The following is a 22,678-nucleotide window of genomic DNA, read 5'->3' as shown; positions in this document are numbered from 1 at the left end:
AAGGGGAGTTATGTAAGCTCGGCTCATTCCCTGAAGAGTTCCCAGGGAGGGGAGGGAGAAACTACTACCTGTCAAGGAGAATTTGCTTCGATGCTGCCCTGAGTCCCAAGAGCCACCCTCTACCCTTCCTCAAAGAAACACAGACACACACGGCTGCCATACGGATGGGCTACTTTCGACACCTTTGGAGTTCAGGCACCACTGTTTGGCCACAATAAGGTGGGTCCGTTCCAATCTTCCTTACAATTACCGCCCTAATTATTACATTATACTTTCACAATTTAATCCCTTTATTTGCCTCACTGCCTTTTTGGGGGCTAAGTGAACAGCACAGTATGAGCCCTGAGGATGCGGCTAGCAGAGTACTCTTACGGAGTGTGCCCCAGCTGCCAGCTCCAAGCACAGCCAGGTGGGCAAGACCGGAGTGCTAATCGGGACAGTGACATCTCTGTCTCATGCTCAAAAGCCTTGAAACTCACTCTCTCCAGTGTGGAGGAAAATCCAGCACTCTGCACCTATGCCAAGAATCATCCTGCGTCTGGCTCTGCTGAGCTCTGTGTACCGGCCGGCATCCTAACAGATAATCACACCCAGAACACGGATGGCTCTATGCCAGAGGTTGCTCAGTCAATAACTATTTCGTTCGCATCGAAGTAATAATCTGTGTTTCTTTAAATAAAAAAATCAAAAACAAAAGAAAACAACCAACTATTATTACTCTGACATATTCTGTCTCAGCAAAACAAGCCAAAAAATAGACATAAATCCTCTTTGCTACTCTAAGACGCTGATGTCCACCCACCAAAAGCAAGAAACTTGTAGAAGAAGAATTCATCTCAACCCACAGCTTGAGAAGTAGAACTGGCAAAGGATGTTGAGAGGATGAAAGAAACCACAGCCAGCACACTGCCCGGATCACGCCAGCTATGGAAAAATCTGTGGCTAAATGGTACTGGTTTTTACAGGGAGCGTCCACTGCTTCTATCAGCCTAACCTGCATTTGTTCCTTCATCCCCAAACATTTATCTTCATGCCAGACCAAATTTAACAAAAATTACTAACAAATTGAATTTCATACACTCTGAAACCCAAGGATTATAGTAATATTAGCCAATGGCTGATAAAAACAAATCAGAGATTTGAGGCATTTTCATCCTTAAATTTTGCCATTATCAGTGAACAGGATGAAGATATGCTTTGTCCAAATGCCACAATGAATATCCTTACATATTTTGTTGCTGTTGTTCCTGGTGGTGATTAAAGGAACTGGACCCAGGGACTTGTCCATGCTAAGTCCATGCTAGGTCACTGAGCCACATCTTCAACCTCTCCATGTGACTTTGTATTACTTCTGTTCTTAAGCATTGTACCAAGTATGGGTGTTGAAAAAAAGATTCCAGGGTTGGGGGATTTTAATAAGAAAAAATTAAAGCATGATCTTCTGGTCAAGAAAATGGAAAGCTGCATCTGTTAGAGCTATGATGTCTTGAACAGCGTATGTTTATTTAAAAAAAAGTTTCAGTGCCAGGATTGAATCTAGCATTTAGGGCAGGGTAATTGGGAGTATAGAAATGAGCTTACACTCAGTGCCTTATTTGTGAGCTGTCAGTAAACCCTGAGTTCTCAACCACAGACGAGGACACTGCAAGAAAGAAGACAAGGGGAAGGGGAAGGGGAGTTGTCCACAAGGAGAGAGCCTTACACAGCCTGCACAAGGCTTGGCTTCCATCCCAAGTGCCCAATGTCCATCCAGCACAACAAAGAGTAAGGGTAGGGAGCTACCCCACGTGCACGGAGGAGGCTCTAGAATCACCTATGAAAATATGTAAAAAGTATTAGTGCTTAGCAAGAAACACCTCCTTCATACCTTAGAAACCAGCATATCGCGGCACTTCGGGTTCTGAATAACCTGATTCTATATACGTTCTAGAAAGGCCATGCAGATGCATGGCAAGATGTCCTTAGGAAATCACTATCAGTGGGCTTCAGGGTCTCAGGCTCTGACCTCAGCACCTAGAAAACTGTGGAGTCTAGCTTGCCAGGCTCATACCAGAGACTCTCGTCGAGTTAGCCTAGGCAGAGGCCTAGGGTTTGCACTTTTAACACATTTGTTGGTGATGCTGACAGATCCGGCCCTGCTATCCCACTCTGAGGACCACTGGTACATTAACACACCAGAGTGCACCAACTCATCACCTTGACTTCACGTGAGGGATCACCTAGGAAACTGACAAACGTCCCCCTTGGCCTTGGCCATACCAAAGACAAATTAGTACAGAAATTAGGGGTTAAGGCTCTGGAAAAAATGTTTAAGAACATTGTTTGCAGGAAATTCCTAATAATCAAAAAAGTTCGGAAAATGTAGACGTATGAAAAGTTAGACTTTGTGTATATGACTGGCTGTTGGACATATATATGTATATATATATATATACATACATACATACATACATACATACATACATATATAATGGTGCTGGGTGTGGCTCAGTGGTAGAATGCATGCAGAAGGCCCAGAGTGCAATCCCAACATAATCATATTATCTATTTGTCTTTCTGCCTCTATCTGTCTATCTATCTATCTATCTATCTATCTATCTATCTATCTATCTATCTATCATTTATCAGTCATCTATATATTATACCTGTCTATCTATCCTTACCTATCCACCCATGTGCTTGTATGTGTGTGTGCATGCATATGCAAGTATATACGAATATACCATGAGCAGAAACATTGGTGTGCTTTAGACCCTTGATATATGATTATTCTTTCTTCCCCTCATGTACTTTTAAAGACTGTCACAAGAGATCAAAAAAGTGAAAACTAGTTTTCTGCTAGAATATATATATGTGTGTGTGTACACATGCTAAATTTTATGTTTGTATATAACTAGTTTAAAAGAGAGGCTACAAATTTCAATCATTCTACATTTTGCATAAAATATAATCATGGTATTTCTAAATCTAGAGGTTTGTAAAGGTTAGGTTATACACTGGCATTTGTTTGGAGATGTGTTTTCTATTCAAATTAATTCACAAACACAGGAAGCATATATCCAGCTACAAGAAAAAGACATTGAGATCACGATAAATATGTCTGGAGTGGCAGTTCTCAAACTGTGACCCTTGGCCTGCCAGGATTAGCATCCCAGACCCAGCAATTCTGGTGCAAGAACATAGTAACCCACATGCTGGTGAGATTGCCAAGGAAGCTAATATACACGTGTGGAACAGAAACATAGATCTAAATACTCAACACGTTCTCAAATCTACAAGCAAAGCAGTGTGGGGAAGAGCACTGGGAACCTGGCGCGCCCTGCTCGGCTGTGTTGCAGACCTACCATGTTCTCTGAAATGTCTTTATTATCATTGCCCACAGAGAGATCCACAGTGAGACAGGAAGGGTGTGGTGGATACCTGGAGAGGGGTGATTCCATAGATCCTCCATGTATTTCTGTTTTCTACCCAAAATTGTCTCATCAGTGTGCATGGCATGGAATAGAAGGGTAAGTACCAGAGAAAAGAAACAGAGCACTCACCTTGAATCGTCCTCTTGAAGAAGGCCTTGCAGGCTTCACATGATGCAACGCCATAGTGGTAGCCAGAGGCAATGTCGCCACACACTAAGCACAGTCTCTTGGGCATGGAGTTGAGCATATATTCACACTTGGTCTGGGGATCCTCAACGATGGTGCTGGAGCAGTCGTCGTACAGTTTCCGAACAGGCCCGCTACCTCCCAGGATGGGAGCAGAGGGATAGAGAGGCGGCGAGTCCAGTCCGTTCTGATGGCCATTCATGGTTGAACTGTAACTCCCACTGGCGTCGGAAGAACCACCAGGACTGTGGTGGTTGACGCTGTCCGTCAGGGAGGCTGGGCTGGAGGGTTCCGTCTTGATGAAGGACGAACAGCTGGAATCAATGTGCCGATCTTTGTTTGACATTCTGCAGAGAAGCCTGAGAATAAGGGGGAGACACAGAGAGAGAGGGAGAAAGAGAGAGAATGTTAAAGAGTCCCAGAGATGGAGACACAAAGACATGGCAGAGAGGGGCAGATAAGGAGAGCGGGAGGGGAGGGGAGAGCAGCAGTATTGGTATGTAAAAGCCATTGCTCTTTAAGAGTGCTTCCTGAGGGCTGGGACTACCCATCACTCAGTCTCCAGTCAATACCTCTTGTTCTACAAGAAGGTAATCAGCATAAGGGCATGACAGGGTTACATCAAAGCTCCCAGACAGGCCATAAACAAAGCTCTACAGGGTCCAGTTGCTTTTATTTTATCTTTCTCTTGAAGAACCACTGTCAATGCTACCATGGCTCTCCAGATTCTATATTTATCAAGAGAGCTGTGCCGATTTGTAAAGTCCCCGCCGTTCCTCAAATTGCATTTATCTCCACTCTGTGTTCGACTCCACATCCTGATGCCACATCCATTTTATCACAAACAGAAGTCAACTTTTCGTTTGCAGCCAGCGCAGATATTCTCAGGCTCCGGAAGGATGGATTGAGAGCAAGCACACCATCTCAACAGCTTCACGGAGCTTAGTGAAAGGCTCATGACATTGATTAGTAAATAATCTGTGCGAGAGCAAGCATGAGTGTGCATGTGTGTGTGCATGTGTGCGTGTGTGTGTGCATGCATGTGTGTGTGTGCGTGCATGCATGCGTTTGTATGTATGTGTGCGTGCGTGTGTGCGTGTGTGTGTGTGTGTTCATGCCTCAGAGCAGGGGAAGGAAAAGAGAATGGTTGAAACGTGGCTCTAAAAAACTCTGCTTGAATTCTACAGTACCTATGAGTCAGGAAATCTGAGACATCCTGCAATGTAGCATAGGAAAGTATCTCATCATTTTAGAAAAATGAGATTTATGATGGTCCTCTCCTTGACTCCCCCTTAACATCACACCTTATGAAAGGCTCTAGGATGAAGTGCCTAGCCTGACAAACTATTTCTCTAACCTAGAAGAAAGCCATCACCCCCTCTCTTCATTGGCCCCATAAGTGGGGAGATTTCTATAAAGGTAATTAGATGCAAAGACGTAATTGGTCCTCTTGGCTTTCTGCCTCGCCACAGTGTAAAAACCCTCTTATGCAAGGCTCTGAGAACCCCAGTAGCCACTAAGAAGAGGTGACAGTTGAGAAAGGGACTTAGATAATTGCTTCCCAGTGGAAAGTTGATTTATGGGGATCCCACTGTGATGGTCATTCTCTAGAATTTGGGGGAGTAGTCACAGTATAGCGGAATGGATGCAATTATCACTTTCACTATAAATCTAATGATATTTTATCACCGAACAAATTTCATGCCCTCCTTCATGTCTCCCTTCCCCCATTGTTTCAATTCCTTTTAAGTAAAGGGAGGATACTATGGAATTTCCTATCAGAAATGTCCACCTAACTCTTCTGAGTGGGCAGTCTCAACAACAAGGCACAAGGGCAGGGATTTGCTTCTTCCTCAGATGTACTTCACTGGGGGAACGTCTCTGCTCCCAGAAGCCAGGCCATATTACTGTTTGCTGGGAGAAGGGGAAAGCCACCCAAAGGCTCCCTTGCTTCCGCTTCCTTAAGAACGAGGGAAAGAAAAACTATCCCATTTGCCAGTCCTGGCGACAGCATCCTTTCCCTCCTGCATCTGCTTGTCCCCGTCACTGCTAATGGGCAATGTAATTAATAGATCTTTCTCCTTGTCCCCCTGCCTGCACTCTGGGCCAAGCATTCTCCTCAAGTTGGTGTTTGAGGGAAAGCGGTTCAGCGGTTTGACTTACAGCAGCCCTGCGACTTCCTTTTCATTTAAAACTCTTACATGGCCACTCCCCTTCTTCCCTTACAGTCACCAGACTGTGCGCATGTACTTTATGATCCTAGGCCACTGGTTGGAAGTTATTAGGCTACCAGACCATAGATGGTCTCTCTCCCCTTCTCTTCTCTCACAGCTATGACAATTAACTCCTTCACTGCCCCACCCAGACACTTTCTTTTTTTCCATCCTCCTCCCCACACCCCCAATGGGACGCTGCTTTGAGATGCCTGATCACAAACGATACCACTTTTTCTCCAGGTCTCCTCCAGTGTTCTCTTTAAACTTCAGGATTGTTCCTCATCTTTATCCCCTGAGGGTTTTTTTCTCCTCATCAACTTCTAAAATTTATTTTCTACTAGTTCAAGGAGCAGGGCCAGAAATGAACATGCCATTTATGGGACAGCTATTTGCTAAGTCACCAAATGTGTGCATGTCAAAGACACATTGTTCGAATCTATCCATGAAAAATGAGGAAACTTTAGCCAGCTGTCTCATTCAAAATCTCACTCCATACTTTACAGTAACCTGGAAGCTAGCAGGGAGTTCAGGGGGCACTGCTGCCAAGGAAGCCCCTGGAACGGGGACAGGATCTTCTAAATGAAATCTGGTCACTCCAGTCACGAATGAAAGCAAACAAACTGGATTTGCGCTGTGGGTAGTATGTGGTTCTCTTCCAACATAAAATGTGCCCTTAATTAATAACTTTTGCCTAGCGGAAATAAGAATAAGATGGTTATTAGTCAAAGGCTTCTAGGTGTGCCAGATATGGAGTTGAACATAAACACTACCTCATTTAATATCTGCCACATTCATCTTGGTGTGTGTGTGTCTGTGTGTGTGTGTCTGTGTGTATATACATGCATGCCTAGAAGGGGCTTCTCTTTAAGAAATTAAGCATCAGATATTCTGAAGTATAATAAAGGTTCCATAGCCAGGAACTGGAAGAAATAAGCTTTGAACTCACATCTCATTCAAAACTTTGGCGCAGAAATGTCTAGGAGCCAACAGAATTTTCAATAATTCTCATTTACATTCGACAATATGACTGAGAAGCTGGAGAGATATGTTGGTGGCTAAGGGGATGGGGTACTATTGCAGAAAGAAATTAATTTGGTTCCCCTAACCCATAGCAGGTGACTCCCAACTGCCTGTGACTCTGGCTCCAACGGATCCTACAGACCTTCTGACTTCTACAAACAGTACATATAACCTGTCCCACCATATACATGTAATTAATTATTTTTAGTTTAAAAATCTTTAAAATATAATTACCTGGGCCCAAGGGCACATACCTATAACCCTATCTGCCAGCGAGATTGAAATAAGGGAACCACAAATTTAATACTTGTCTGGACTACCATGAGTTTAAGGCTTGCATATGCAACTTAGATGCTGTCTCAAAACACAAAATCTAAAGCCTGGAGAGACAGCGCTACCTGAATTCAATCCTAGAGTCCACATTTAAAACCAAAAGTGATGGGCATTGGTGGCGTGCATTTGTAATCCCAGGTCAGAGCTGGCAGAGACAGGTGGGTTCTGGGGCCTCGATAGCCAGCATCCTAGCCTACTTGCCACAGTACAGGCTAGTAAGAGACTCTGTGTCAACTTTTTAAAAATTAAAAAATAAAAGAATAGGAGGACAAGAAAGAGATGGAGGAGAAAAGAAAGCAATAAGTAAAAAACAGTGAACAGCACCCGAGAATGAACAACCAAGATTATCTTCTGGCCTCAACACACAGGCCCACACATGCAGGCACCTGCATACATACATGTGTGCACACATGCTCTCTCTCTTTCTCTCTCTCTCTCTCTCTCTCTCTCTCTCTCTCTCTCTCTCACACACACACACACACACACACACACACACACACATACACACACACATGGTCTCTCACATACAGATACACAAAATACACACAGAAAAATATTGAGGATGTAACTCAGGAGTAGGTTACTTGCATGAGACCATCAGTTCAGCCCTAGTAAAGCTAAATAAATAAACAAAAATAGCTGAGCCATCCAAGGTAGAGAAGGTATGCACAGAGACCATCAGTGGACAGAGGGTACACAGAGACCATCAGTGGACAGAGGGTACACAGAGACCATCAGTGGACAGAGGGTACACAGAGACCAGGGGACAGAGGGTACACAGAGACCAGGGGACAGAGGGTACACAGAGACCAGCAGGGGACAGAGGGCATACAAAGACCAGGGGACAGAGGGTACACAGAGACCAGGGGACAGAGGGTACACAGAGACCAGCAGGGGACAGAGGGCACACAGAGACCAGGGAACAGAGGGCACACAGAGACCAGCAGGGGACAGAGGGTACACAGAGACCAGGGAACAGAGGATACACAGAGACCAGGGGACAGAGGGTACAAAGAGACCAGGGGACAGAGGGTACACAGAGACCAGGGGACAGAGGGTACACAGAGACCAGGGGACAGAGGGTACACAGAGACCAGGGAACAGAGGATACACAGAGACCAGAGGACAGAGGGTACACAGAAACCAGGGGACAGAGGATACACAGAGACCAGGGGACAGAGGATACACAGAGACCAGAGGACAGAGGGTACACAGAGACCAGGGGACAGATGATACACAGAGACCAGGGGACAGAGGGTACACAGAGACCAGCGGACAGAGGGTACACACAGACCATCAGGGGACAGAGGGCATACAGAGACCAGGGGACAGAGGGTACACAGAGACCAGGAGACAGAGGGTACACAGAGACCAGGGGACAGAGGGTACTCAGAGACCATCAGGGGACAGAGGGCACACAGAGACCAGGGGACAGAGGGTACTCAGACTTTCTGCTTTGGCTTCTCAGCTAATTCCTCTGCTGTTCAACTGTAAATGGAAAGGGAACAGAAGGCCCCACCCTGGCTGCTGATCATCCCTGTTGAGTGATGCCCAAACAGAATCCCCCAAAGATCACAGTTGTCTGCTCATCACAGCTGAGCTCATTACGGGGAACACTTCCTAGACGCCATTACAGTATAACCTAAACCACAGCCCGTCTTAATTCTCCAGCTCTCGGTCTCGGAAATTCTACAGCTCTATTATTCAAGCCTGAAATATTCACAACTATCTATAAATTCAATTGTCAGCTGGTGGGTTTTATTCCTGACTTCACTTCAATCTAAAATTAGAGGCACTAAAATTCGCATTTACTCTAAGAGGAATGTACTGAATAAGACTTTATTTCAAAAGAACACCTTTTTGTCAGAAAGAGCCGTTTTCAAGATGATGGCTTTATCTGTAGCCAGAGTGAATAAGCCCAACTCCACATTATGCTGTTAATGCAGAAATTTCAGGTCACATTGGATTAATAAAAAAAAAACCTCTAAATTTACTTAAGAATTATGAATAGAAATAACATGTGTCAAAATGTGTAGGAAATATTTATTTTAAAGCTTCAATACAGTTTACATTTATTTTATTATTTTGGGTGAAAAGACGGGAACAAGGAAGCAGGAGAAAGAGCTTTCAGAAACCCTGTGAATGAGGTAGAGGGGAGGGTCCTGGGGATATAACTCAGGAGGAGAGGGCTGGTCTAGTCAGCACGCAGCAGGTCTTGGGCTTCATTCTCAGAACTGGTCTTTTTTTTTTAATGGCAATGACATTTTTATGTAAGAAACAAAATTTGAGGAATTTAATAGCCTTCCTGAAATGTAAGGACTTTACACTTACAATACTGCTTAAGACTTGCTCTCAAGCAATTCTGATCATGAGCCTCGACATAGGAATACTTCCCAGCCTAGGGGTCTTCAAGTTATCTGGATATATTTTATATCACTTGTAATTATATAAAGCATATTATAGTTGTAATTATTTGCATATTAATTAGACTGTATAAATGATTGTATGGGTTATTTTGGTGTTAGATGTTAAAAATGAGGAAAACCAAACTTCCTAGTGAATGTGCTGTTTAATTAACTATGGTGTACATTTGTGCAGAGAGAGAGAAAGTGGAGAAAAAGAAAAGGATCAATTAAAGTTGCTGCTGTAGGGGAAACAAGAAAACAATGTGTGAGGTAATATTCAATTTATATTATAATTATCGAGCTAATTGTTTCTAGCGATTCTCCCCGATCTAGGTAATGTATAAGCGTGAACGAAGGGCCACCAAGCTTGAGTTTCCATACGTTTATATCCACGTTTGGTGGGGGGGAGCTACATTTCAAAGAAAGGATCCAAACTTGGGAAACATATGTGTTTATTAAATGCTGATATACAAATATTTTCAGTAATATTACTTATTTTTAGCCAATTTCTCAAAATACGAGGTTTTTCTAAATTTGCATACATGCATTATATGTTCTGTGTACATGCTCAGTGCTGGCAAATGCAGAAGTCTGTGTCAGATCCCTCTGGAATTTGAGTTACAGAGACATGGACACCACCGTGCAGATGCTGAGAATTGAACCCAGGGCCTCTGCAAGAGTGCACTCAACTGCTGTGCCCTCTCTTCATCCCCAACCATGAGTTTTTAGTTGACTATATCTGTACATGTATGTGTTGTGCATAACATAGCCTGTGTGTGAGGTCCCAGGACAGCTTGCTAGTTCTATAGCTCAGGATCTCGAGAGAAAGTTTGGGTCGTTAAGGTTCTACTGCTAATGCCTTTACCGCTGACCCATCTCCCTTGCTCCAAGTATGAGCACCTCTAATGTCTTATTTTCATTTGTTTGTTTGTTTTGAAACAGCATCTTGTGATTTAGTCCAGGCTAGGCTGGGACTGTGATCTGTTCAGGATCTCAGCATTCCAAAGACTGGGATGAGAGGAAAACAGCTAATATTTTACCAAGTGAATTCTACACAAAACTTGAGCGTATTTCCTACTCCCATAAATGAAAAAACCAAAAATGAAACAAATAAAAAGGGGCTCATAATACTACAGCCCCTGCAGTTGACAGCGGAGGCCAGAAAACCAGAGTTGGAAATCTTTCTGGGCTATGCATCCAAGATGTTGTCTCAAAAGAAAAACGAAGCTCATATGTCATATAGGAAACTGTGTGTAGCAGTCTCCATACCCCATCTTGATGATCACACTCAGACAAGGTCTGAGACTATTCTTATATGTACACCAGTGGCAAACAAATCCAGAAGCTAAATAAAGGTTAGTTGATGATGTCACCACTTCGCTTCTTCTGAGATATCCTGGAGGTTCTAAATAGGTACCTGTCATCATTAAAATTCAAAATGTTTAAAAAAACATCTCTCCAACGCGTGTTCATGAGAAAACAACAGAAGCCGGAAATGGGGCACATTTACAAATCAATCACAGGATTTCACGAACCTGTTTTGTTTAGAAGTCAAGATCTTGGTAGCCTATAGTTATTTTTCATTGACGCTCTTAGAAGAAGCCCTTGGTCTAAGGCCACAAACCCTCCAGGGACAGGCTGCAGAGCTGGTGAGCCAAGCTTGGCTCCCTTGGCAGCTTGAGTTACATCCAGCAAGACTTTACAAAGTGCCCCCCTCCCCAACTAATTGCGCTCTGTAACGTGGCAAAATGCGAATCACTTAGTAAGGAAATGGGCATCAGCTGCTATTGTGGGAGAATGGAGATGCTGAAGACGGGGAAAGCAGCCGAATGAAGTGTCATGTCAGAAATCCACGGTGCAACGTGTGATTTGAGAAAACATGACTACTTTAGAGAGACAGGGTGTCATTACGGCTTCACAGTAATACGGTGCTTTGACAGCTGCTGAGTCTAACATACCATCATTGCATTAAGGTACACTGGCTTAGTTGGGGAAGGATGAGAAAGGAGTTTTTCTTTTAATAGGAAAGATCTGCAGATCTGCCTGGTTAACCTCATCGAAGGAGATCGCCGATTGTCAATGAAGAATCATAGATCCTGACCCAGATACTCAGAAAGACAAAAAACACAGGGTCGACATACCCGTGCACACGCAGGCTGAGTGTCTCATTGTGCAAAGGGCAGTCAGTTCACTAGCCTAGAGTTTTCTGTAACACCATCAGATCACAATCACCAGGTAAGGCTACTTCTTAGAGGGAGGTACTTATGCACTGAGTCCAGAAGACTCTAACTTGGCCCATCCCAAGAAACTGACCTGGCTATATAGCCTTGGAATAAGGACACAGCACCCCAGAAAAAAAATACTGGGCCCTATCTGAGTGGGAAGCTCTCTTATTTCTGCAGGGGCTCCCCAACATTCCAAAATGGGGAGAAGAAAAGTTCCAAGCACACGAGTGGGCTTTTAGCTCCTGTCTAGATGGTGCTTCTTCTGCGAACAGCGGCTTCAAATGAAACAACACGAACCTTACATTCAACAGTTGTCCCCACACTTGCCCTGACTCTGAGCTCATCAACTCTCCTGGTTTAAGTCCCAGGGACCCCTAAGACTCAGGTTGTCTCCCAACACTCAAAGCCTCACCCAGTGGACCGTGGAGCTGTTCTCTCTGCAATACTTAGAACAAAGGAAGATAGGAGAGAATTCCTTTTCTCCTTTTCAGCCCTGAAGGGTCAGAAAGGTGGCAAGGGAGATGCAGGGAAGACCCCACAACCTCCCAAGAGCTGGGCACAGTGTCTGTGCAGAGACTGTGTGTGCAGAAGCACCAACCTCCAGCTTTCTACACCCTGGAGCCAAACACTACTTTGTTGTGACCCACACTATTTCTTTATTCAGTTGTAAATCTTCAAAATCAATTTTTAATTGTTTTACCTGTATGAATGTTTTGCCTGCAGGTATTATGTCTGCTGCATCCCTGCCTGGGCTCCCAGATGCCAGAAAATGGCTGGAGAATCCCGAGACTGGAGAGTAGCAGGCGGTTGTGGTCAGACACGTGGGTGTTGAAAGTGCTCCTAACGGCTGGGCATCTCTCTAGCCCCTTAATTTGATTTTTCAGAACAAGGTTTCGTGCAGTCCATGCTGACCTTGAACTTCTGGTGTAGGTGAGGCTGGCCTTGTAGCCCTGATCCTACTGCCTCGACTCTCTCAATGTTGAGATTACAGGTCTGCAGCACCACCACTTCGTGCTGAACTCCAACCTGCCTCTGATGGAGAAAACCCCTGTTGTTTCCATAGGGCCAAGGGAGTTACTCTGCTTCCTGGTTGATGAGCATTATGAACGGGGACCAGAAAGACGCTGTGATGTCACCGCGTGTCATACGTCATGCCCGTCAGTGGTTTCCATACTTAAGGAGTCGCTCTGACTCAGATGCGCTGAGCGGTGTGGTCTATCTTTAGTTTATTTTCTTGAACCTGTTTCAACGGGGGGGGATGGGGGTGAGCATCTCTTCTTTATTGTATCTAGATCCCAGTGAGTGGGCAAATCAATAAAACTGTTAAATGCATAATAATGCCAGTTAACCATACACACAAAGTTTTGCATAATTAACTGTGTGGGATTTTCTATACTATAATGGGCACTCATGTAACATGGAGTAAGCTCTTTAGGTCTATAAAATATACAGTTTATATGTACCATGATTCTGTTTAAAACTCCAACTAAGCCTCTACCTCGGCTTCGAAGGGAACACTCTTTTCCACTGCCAAGTCCCAATCAATTCTTATGGCATTACTTTATAACTAACATGTTACTTAAGTGATGATGGCTATTAACTATTATACGAATCGCATTCACGTCCTGGAACATAGTGGGGGAAATACCATTTAGTTTAAACAAACTTCTGCCATGTAGTCAATACTATTGAGGCAAATTAAGTGTTTTAACAAGTGTATTTGTTCTTAATGCAGTTCAATTAACTATGTCCTCGAAGCTGCCCAGGGACATGATACCTGTGGATCTTAAAGAAACTGTCCAAGTAGCAAATCAGACATGCAATAAGCAGTACACATTGGAAAACAAATCATTTTGTCTCGAGGAATAATTCTTATTTTACAGAAGTTAGTCTCCTGGGAACCAAAGACCAAGGAGCAGAAAGGGTTTAGAACAGAGTACCCTCCTGCCAACCCATGTGGGTGTAAGTGTCCCAGGGTGAACTGGGTCACCAGCCCAGGGTAGCGTGAAGCAGCTCTGGGCACTGGGTAGGGACTCTCACTAAACATGAAGGTTCTCAGAGTGCAAAAACTACCTACAATAAATCATCAGAATGAAGCCTATGATGTACTGAAGCTAACATTTGCTTGGTTTTCGAGATTTACTACACCATGAACAAACCCCCTCTGTAGTCACTGTCAGGAAAGAAAGAGTCAGCTGCTTCTACAAATTTCCGGTCCTTCAAACAGAAATATGGATCAATAAAGTTTGCTCATGTTTAGACAATTCTGTCTTCCAGCAGTCAAGGAGTACACCGTCGGGAAGTCGACACAACAGGGGACTGGCAGCTAAATGAAGACCTTCTCGCGCATCTCACTGGAGAAGAAACAGACGGTCCACTCACGGGAAGTCTGTACACTGATCTTTACAAATGACAATCGAATATAGATGCTCCACACACTAACTCCAATGATGGAGTTCACAAATCAAACCCAGGTCAATGAAGGCTTGGGCTGTCTGAATATCCCTTCCTATTCTTTGGGCTCCAATGAAACAGGAAATAAGAATTCTATCAGGAGTGCCTGGAAGTAGAAGTCACCCTTTGCTCATTAATAAAATATTCTGCAAAAGCAGTTACAATAACCCATAGAGCAGCTGCCTCCAGGGAGACAGGCTAGATACTTGGGGTGGGGGTGGGGACTCAAATCTACTCAGACACGGGTGAATTGTGCTAGTAAGACAATCCAAATGGGGAATCGGAGTCATTTAAAGAAAAAACGGTTGCTTTAAGCACATAGAAGACTTTTGTATTCAGGGAGATTTGCAACACAACTCGAGATGACGTATCGCATCTGCTGGACGGTGCTTAAACTCTATTTATACTTTTAAGGCAATAGCTTAGTCTGCAAGACAACATCTGAATAAAGAAGCAGCTGGTCTTGGAGGCTACGTGTGACTGAAGACAAAGTTAGGGGGATACTCTGCTGGTATCAGGTGTGGGCCAGCTGAAGCCAAGTGGAATGGGGGGAGGGGAGCAGCTAATCATTCATTTGGAGACTCTGCCCATGTCTGAGCACCTCCTTGAGCTGGCTACATCAAAGAGATGATGGAGCTAAACAGGCAGGCCAAAGAGAGTAGCCAAGTCCACACCTCCATTTCATCCAGGCCTGTAGCAAGCAGGGCAGGAAAAGCCATTAAAGAGCAGGGTTCAGGTCAGAGGGACTCTGTCACATGGAAAGGTTCGAACACTAGAGTACAAAGGACAATTTCTAACTCTTATTTGCCATTTAAAATGCCTGATTTTTTTTTTTTTAAAAAAAGAGCAGCCTACAGCAGTGTTCTCTGGGCCTATCTGCATCCAGACTTGTCAGTGATGGACTCAGTAGGAGACATCAGGTCTACCTGAGGACCTGGCTTTGTCACCCGTGGCCATGGTACCATTTGGACTCTCCGTTCCCTCATTTGTAAAATGACAAGAATCACCTGCAGACTACCCTAAGTTTCTTCTAGTTCTTTAAAAAAAATATGCATCTGAGCAAAAACCATATTGATAAGGACCGCAGAGTAGACCTAGTGAGTAAGACCTGACATTAAAGTACACTCAGTTAACACAGAGACTGTGTGTGCCTGTGTGTGTTCCCATGTATGTCTGTGTTCTCAGGTATGCCCGTATATACCCATGTGTACCCCTGTGTGTGTGTACCCATACGTATGCCTGTGTGTTCCCATGTATGCCCCTGTGTGCCCGTGTGTATACCATGTATGTCTGTGTGCACACACGTGTGTGTGTTTGTGTGTGTGTCTGAACGCATGCATACACATGTGCATTTATGTTAATAAAGAGTCATTATGAAAACTTGCCCCATCTAGGTGAAGCTGTAGCATCCACATTTAGGGAAGACTGCTTGCCTGGGGATCCCAGGACAAAGCAGTGACCATCTGAGGTGGAGCAGACAGCAGGATTCTTGGTGTGTTCCTAGAAATGGCTGTCTTCTTTGCCCATTCCCCTGGAAGGTGGGAGGTACTGGCAGAAAGGGCAATTCTGTGCAATCAGTGTTTAAGTGGTTGTTTGTCCCAGTGTGTGACACCATGCTGTCAGCTAGCAGCAGGGAGCCACTGAGTTGTTACTACATTTGATTTGACTGCCAGTAGGAACCTTGGTTTCTACCAACTGCTCACAGCTCCCTCAGTGAATCTTCTCTTCATTCCTGCGGACTGTTTGGGCCCCTCTCTTCTGTGTTCTTTTCTGGAATAGGTAGAGAGTTTAAATGACACATGAGTTTGCAAGATGCGCTCCCAGGATTGTTCTCTGAATGTATCAGACCCCAGTCAGGGGTCTGTGAAGGCGTGACCACACAGTGTGTAAGGCACAGGTCAAGGCAGAAGCAGGCTGGTCATGTGCACTACACCCAAATGTACGCCTTGATGAGTTTATTTTGCTTGCCTGATGAGAAGGCAGCATGTATCGCTTAATTTTTTAATAATTAGTATTTTGTTAAAATACTGCTACTTTTAGAAATTGCTTCCGGCAATTTTCTTTTTATTTTTCTTTTCTGATTTGGGAACTTTAATGTGTCACACTAATATCTTTTTCCCTAAAATAAGTATTTCAGTAGGGAGATGGGGAGAGAGGAAGAGGGCAGAGGAAGGTCAACCCAAGCTAAGTATACATGAAACAGTCATGAGGAAACCTGCTTTTTAAACTAAGTAATTTTTTTAAACGAAACTCAGAGTTAATTCTTCATTATTGATTTTGGTCATTAGGATTCTCAAGGAAAGATTCCCAAAGAATGCCTCTACAATTCTAAAAATGAATAACAAATTTGAAAAAACATAAAAACATGTGTATGAATCAAATGAGTGTGGGAGAAAGAGGATAAATCCCTCAGAGACTTTAGGAAATGCAAAATTGAATGGAAAGTAATTAACAGCAAAGATCTAAAACTGTAATTAAGAACGACTTCATTAGAGGAGGCAGGTTAGGCTGATGGCTGAGACGGGAAAAGTGGCCGCGCGACAACGGAACGAGGCAGGGTTCTGTGTGGAGCAGGAAAGCCCTGTCTTTAACCAGATCAAATTCTTGAAATTGGCTGTCAAGACAGGATTGCTGTGATTTGTACGCGTCTATCAAGTGTGAGGAAGGGAGGCACAGAGAACAGAGGCAAGCTGCTGCCACGGCCGTCCGCAAAGAACCTTTGATTTCCACTGCGCCATCTGTTACCAGATCTGATCCACAGCCCCTTTAATCGGGTTTACTTCCATAACACTAATTCTTCCCCAACCTTTATGAACACGAACCACAAAAAAAAAAAAGGGACGGTTGCCAGTGAGTGAAGAATTGAATATTGCAGAGCAAAGGTGCTGAGACTCTGGCTTACCGGAAGAGCTTTTTTCCATTAAAATGTATTCCTGGGAAAGGGATTTGTTTTCCCCCAATCCTGAGATATGAAATTGTTCATAGTTGAGGTTGGGGAAAATGATGATATAAAAGTAGGCCAGCGACATGAAAGCAGAGGTTGTCATAAAACACAATTGTCACCAAGTTTAGCCACTTTCAGAAGTGGCTATAAAATCACTTTGTCATGGTCCTCACATCTAGAAAGCCTGAAATTGTATTTTTGTTAAGGAAATTTAAGAGGGTGATGTATGTATTCAGGAAGAATACAGAAGGGCAGAAACCAAAACCTGGGAGGAATGGGAGTGAGAAAATGTATGTCTTAAAATCAAGGGATGTACACAGGCACACAGTCGCTTCTTTGGCTGGGCTTGGCCACAGCACCGACCCTTTGCCAGGATAATAACCAGCTCACAATAATGAGCCTGCAGAGCTATAAAATTATAAAGTACTTTCTGCATCAGAGAAAGATTAAACTATGCTCAGTAAAGATTTAGTGTTAAATGCATTTTATTGCTTCCTAAGACTGTGAAAATTTGTTATCTCTAAAGGCAATACTACATAAAGACCCACGGGCATGCATTACAAAGTGAGGGGGGAAAAGTGGGCTTTGACGACTGGCTTGGTTTTGATTGTGCTGCTAGTCACGGGGCTCACTAACTAATTCTATTAGCATCAGAAGAAACACCCAGCAACACCAGCGCTCCCTGTCACTCTGTGTCTCAGAGCACTGGCTCTGTCACACGGCATATCACCCAGAGTGTCAATGAACATCCTGCAAGAGCGCGATTTTTAAAACCTGCATATTGATCCTAGGTATGATCATCACTCATAAATACATTTCTGTAGAGAAGGTTTTAAAGAAAGGCTGACCACAATCTGGTATTACCTAAAGTCCTAAAGCTTTAAAAACCCTAATCTGTTATGTAAAAGACACATGCTTTTGGGGGGAGGGGGGTCATGGAATGGGTGGAGTCATATAATGAGATATATAGATCAGAACAATAAAAATATTTTAAGCTACAAGAGATTGTGAAGATAAAAATTTTTAAATGCTAAACCATAAAGTAACTTGAAACCAGAAAAATGCTTACATGCAAAAATCCTCCTGCCTCGGCTTCTTGAGTGTTGGGATTACAGATATCTATGGTGATGCCCACCACTGTGCCAGCTCTTAAATACAGACCTGCACATCGGGATGCAGTGGACCAGTGTTTACCAAGGGTTCCCAGAACGGGGGCAGAAAGCAGACCAAGAGACATATCTCTATTTCTTGGGTCTTTTCAAAAACATAGGCCCTCAATGAGTAACTATCTACTCATTTAAATAATAGTCTTTTCTGAAATCTGCTTTGAAATTCTCTAAAATATTTGTCATTGCCAGCATAAAAATCCCCAGTACCTGGTGTTTGTTTTGCCACCAAACAAATTCCTCCCTTGCTTCATTCCCTAGTACCTGGCCCGTGAGAAAACCTTTAGCCAGAACATGACACATGAATGTCATTAGGAGCCGGAGAAAACCTTTAGCCAAAACATGACACATGAATGTCATTAGGAGCAGGTGAGTATTAAAAGTTGGTTTGGGAGCCAGATGTGGCACATGCCTAATCCCAGTACTCAGGAGACTGAAGCAGAAGGGTCTCTGAATTCAAGGTCAACCTAGTCTACCCGGTTAGGGAGTTCCAGGGCAGCCAAGACTACCTAGTAAGACAGTGTCTCTAACAAACAAACAAACAAACAGTGTCTTCAAAGACCAGTAGAGTAGTGGCAAACCTGGCAAACCCGTATTCCCAGTACTTAGGTGGTGAACTCTGGAAGATCAGGAGTTCAAGGGCAGCCTCACCTCAGTTCGGCCACTTAGTAAGCTTTAGGCAAGTCTTGGCTACTAATAAGATTGTGTCACGAACAAAAAAAAAAAACTGATTTGTTTGGAGTTTACAATAGGGAAGATGGAATTGGAAGACAGAACAAACCCAAGCTTATGATTTGCGAAACAGAAATAAAAAAAAAAAAAAGAGTGGTGTCACAGACTTGTAATCACAACTGTTCAGGAAGCTGGAGCAGGAGGATGGCAAGCTTAAGTACAACTTGGACTACAGAGTTCAAGGGTAGGTAGCCCGTGCTACAGATTGAGTTCAAGTCTAGCCTGGGCGACTTAGACTTTACCTAAAAATTTAAAAGTAAAAATAGGGCTGGAGTTATAGTTCAGTGGTAGAGTGGTTGTTTAGATTTGTGAATGAAATAAAAGCAGGGGAAGGAAGAAGGAAGGGAAAATGAGAGGAAGGGAGAGAAGGAGGGGAGGAGGGAGGGAGGGAGGAAGGGAGGGAGGGAAGGAGGAAGGGAGACAGAGAGAGAAGGAGGGAGGAAGGGAGGAAGAATGGGAGGAAAGAAGGAAGGAAGGGAGAAAGAGAAGTGACCATATATTTTAAAGGGTGTCCAACAGGCATCTCAACTTTGACAAACACAAAGATTACACGGGTAAAGCTCTTGCCAAGCAAGCATGGCGGCCAGAGTTCAGATCCCCAACGACAATGTAAATGCCTGCAAGACTGGCCAAACTGGCCAACTCTGGGTAGAAGTAGGAGATCCTGATTCAATATGTAATCACAAAAGACTCCCCATGTCAACCTCTGGCCTCCACATACATCTACATGTGCCCACAACATATCATATGGAACACACATACCCCAAATCCCTACTGTTTTTCACATATACACTATTGCTTATTTCTACCCATTGACTATCCATTCAACAGTGGATTTCTTTTTAATTTCATCCTATTTCTGAGAGGTTGAGGAAATAAACAAATATATCAATAAACCCATAAGGCCACAGTTAAACCTAAAGTGTTCTTCACACAGTATGGAACAAGGCAAGACTCTCAAGCATCTATGAGATAAAACACTAAGCAGAAGAAATAGCATTGCCATATCTCCTTAGGTCCCAGCAAGCCTGCTAAGAGTCTAGCATATTGGATGGTACTGCACTGCATGGCCAACATTTCTATTTAGAAGGTCTGGTTTGGAGCTTTACCAACATGCTTCCTTGCCTTACATGGCTCTGCTATGTCATCTACAAAACTCAACTGCCAGAGCTGTAAAATGGAACATGCATCACACTGGGAATTGTGGGAAGAGTAAGAGACCATCCTTTGCAAACCCAAGGTTGGACTCATGGACTCTCGAAGAGGAAGGATTGAAGCAAGCACTTTAGGGAGGAGGCTGACCAGCTGGTGGACCAGTGTGAGAGGGGAGGGGATACAGAGAATACTCAAAGGGGATTCGGGATGAGCCAAGGGGAGTTAGAGAAGAAACGAGGGCCAGAGTGTCCTGTGTCTGAGATGCTGTATCACACGGATTGATGCCTCTTCCCAAACACTGGGAGGACAGATGTTGATATCAAACACTAATTCTTCTGATCCCATTTTAGACCTGTGATGTCACAGGGAAAAGAGATGAGGTGTGTAAATCCCGAGTATGTAGACATTCTAACAGACCAAATCTGGAGATGACTTTAAGCAATCTGAGGTAATGCCATTTAAAGAAAGAGGACAGGTGCTGTGGCTCAGCAGGTGAATTTCTGTCTAGCACGTGTGTGGCCTCCAGCCCGATACAGCATTGCACACCCACAGAGGGGGGGGCATCATCAGGGGAGTGGGGGGCTGGTGTCTGAACTTCTAGTAACCCACAAATAATACACAATAGTAACAGGTTAAAATGACTTTGAAAGTTTTTTTTTTTAATTTTAATTTTGTTTGAATTTAACTACAAAAGCAAGCACCCCGCGATGGAGCTGGTCTTTCTGTGGATGACTGATGGTTCCTATGGTCAAAGGCGCCTTGCATAAAATTATTAGACATACATAAAAATAGATGTACGTAAAATTAAACACTGAACTAGATGCCCGCAGAGAAGTGAATGTTTCTGAATTGTCAAGATGCAGAAGGTATAAAATATTGCTACAGTGATGTTTGGTTGTGGTTGATGGAGCCTGGGATCTCCACGTGCAAGGCAAGTGCTCTCTGCCCATGAATGGCACCCCTAGTCCAAAGTTTTCCTTTTCTCCTCCTGCCCATGGAGATAGCGGCTCACTTGTGACCCAGGCATGCCGGGAACTTATTCTCTAGACCAGCTTGCTTCACAGAGATTGTCTGCCTCTGCCTCCCAAGTGCTGGGACTGACAATGTGTGCCGTTGCTTCTGGTCTTACATTTCTTTTCAACTTCAAGTTGTTTCCTTCAACTTCAGTAAGTTTCCTTGGCTGTCCTTGAACTCACGGTAGCACAGGCTCTCCCTGAACTCACTGTAGCCCAGGCTGGCTCTGAATGTGTAATCACCCTGTTTTAGTCTCCTGAGAGGTAGAGATGACAGGCCTGTGCCACCAGCTCGGCTCAGTATTGTCACAGTACAGTAGCACAGCTGTGCAGATCAATTTCCTGGGAAGACACTGTGTAGAAAGAAGTATCTAGGCCTTCTCCTTGCTGTTCATATGAATCCATATGAGTCTACAATTATCTCAAAATGTTTCAACTAATTTATTTACTAATTAATAATTACACTTAATAACTGTAATTAAAATTTTTATCAGAGGCATGAGCTGTATTCTGCTTCACACCAACCCTCAGTAGTTTTTGCTATGCTGGGCAGATATGAGCTACTTAACATACATTATTTTTACATAATAAAGGCGTAACTGTGGGGTATTACATCAACTGAAAACATCATTTTCTGCTACTGTTATATGAGTATGCTGCTCATATATACTGCCGGTCATATGAGCATCTATGATTTACATCTGTCCAGGAAGGACATGCTTATAAACATGACTGTGGACAATAGGAAGTCAGGCAGGAGGACTGTCAAGAGTTTACTCCCAGCCTTGGCTATACATTGAGTTCCAGAACAGCATGGATTAAGAAGTGAGATCCCCATCTCAAACAAATAAAAATACTAAACAATAACAAAAGTTAGCATTCTCAAGAACTACCAACATGATTCCTTACGTCCCAAGAAGAGGTCTGGAAAATCGGTTTGCTCTTCTTGTCAAGGCAGAGAAAGACATGAATATCTACCCTGGTGATCAGTGACTCCAATGTGATCATTTCATTTCCGTTCTCCATGTGAGGAAGCAGGGCTAGGGAGAGGGACAATTTATTTGGATTTCCTAAATTTTAACTTTTTACTCAGGACTATAACAGGCCACACCAGCGTTATTTAATGTCAATATTTAATGCTAAATTACTTCATAAATGCATGTGAGAAAATATTTGTTTTGAAATTTTTGGAATAATCAACTTTTAAAGTGAATATGTTTCTTGTTTGTTTAGAAACAGGGCACACCAGACTGGCTTGAACTCAGAGACCCTTCTGCTTCATTCTCCACTTGCTTGCTGGCTAAATCTTTGGAATATACATTTGTACCTATCGTGGACTATCACAGTGAGTACCTGGTCTTGTCTGATTTGCTCTGACTTGGGCAATGCTAGCTGAGCTTCACCGGCTATTCCCAG

At 43.6% G+C, this 22,678-nt stretch overlaps 1 protein-coding gene across 10 annotated transcripts in view; it reads right to left on the bottom strand.

Moving 5' to 3' along the window:
- Esrrg (estrogen related receptor gamma) overlaps positions 1–22,678 on the bottom strand; it is a 612,799-nt gene that overhangs the window by 174,839 nt on the left and 415,282 nt on the right. For all 10 annotated transcript variants that reach the window (XM_075989429.1, XM_075989425.1, XM_075989426.1 and 7 more), the window contains one exon: positions 3,543–3,958. In XM_075989429.1, coding sequence (XP_075845544.1) covers positions 3,543–3,945 — 403 coding nt within the window. In that variant the 5' untranslated portion in view covers positions 3,946–3,958. The remainder of the gene's footprint in view (positions 1–3,542; positions 3,959–22,678) is intronic.

The sequence above is a fragment of the Microtus pennsylvanicus genome, chromosome 10 (genome assembly GCF_037038515.1).
Source record: "Microtus pennsylvanicus isolate mMicPen1 chromosome 10, mMicPen1.hap1, whole genome shotgun sequence".
Taxonomy (NCBI): Eukaryota; Metazoa; Chordata; class Mammalia; order Rodentia; family Cricetidae; genus Microtus; species Microtus pennsylvanicus.
This window is presented reverse-complemented; position numbering and strand designations above follow the sequence as displayed.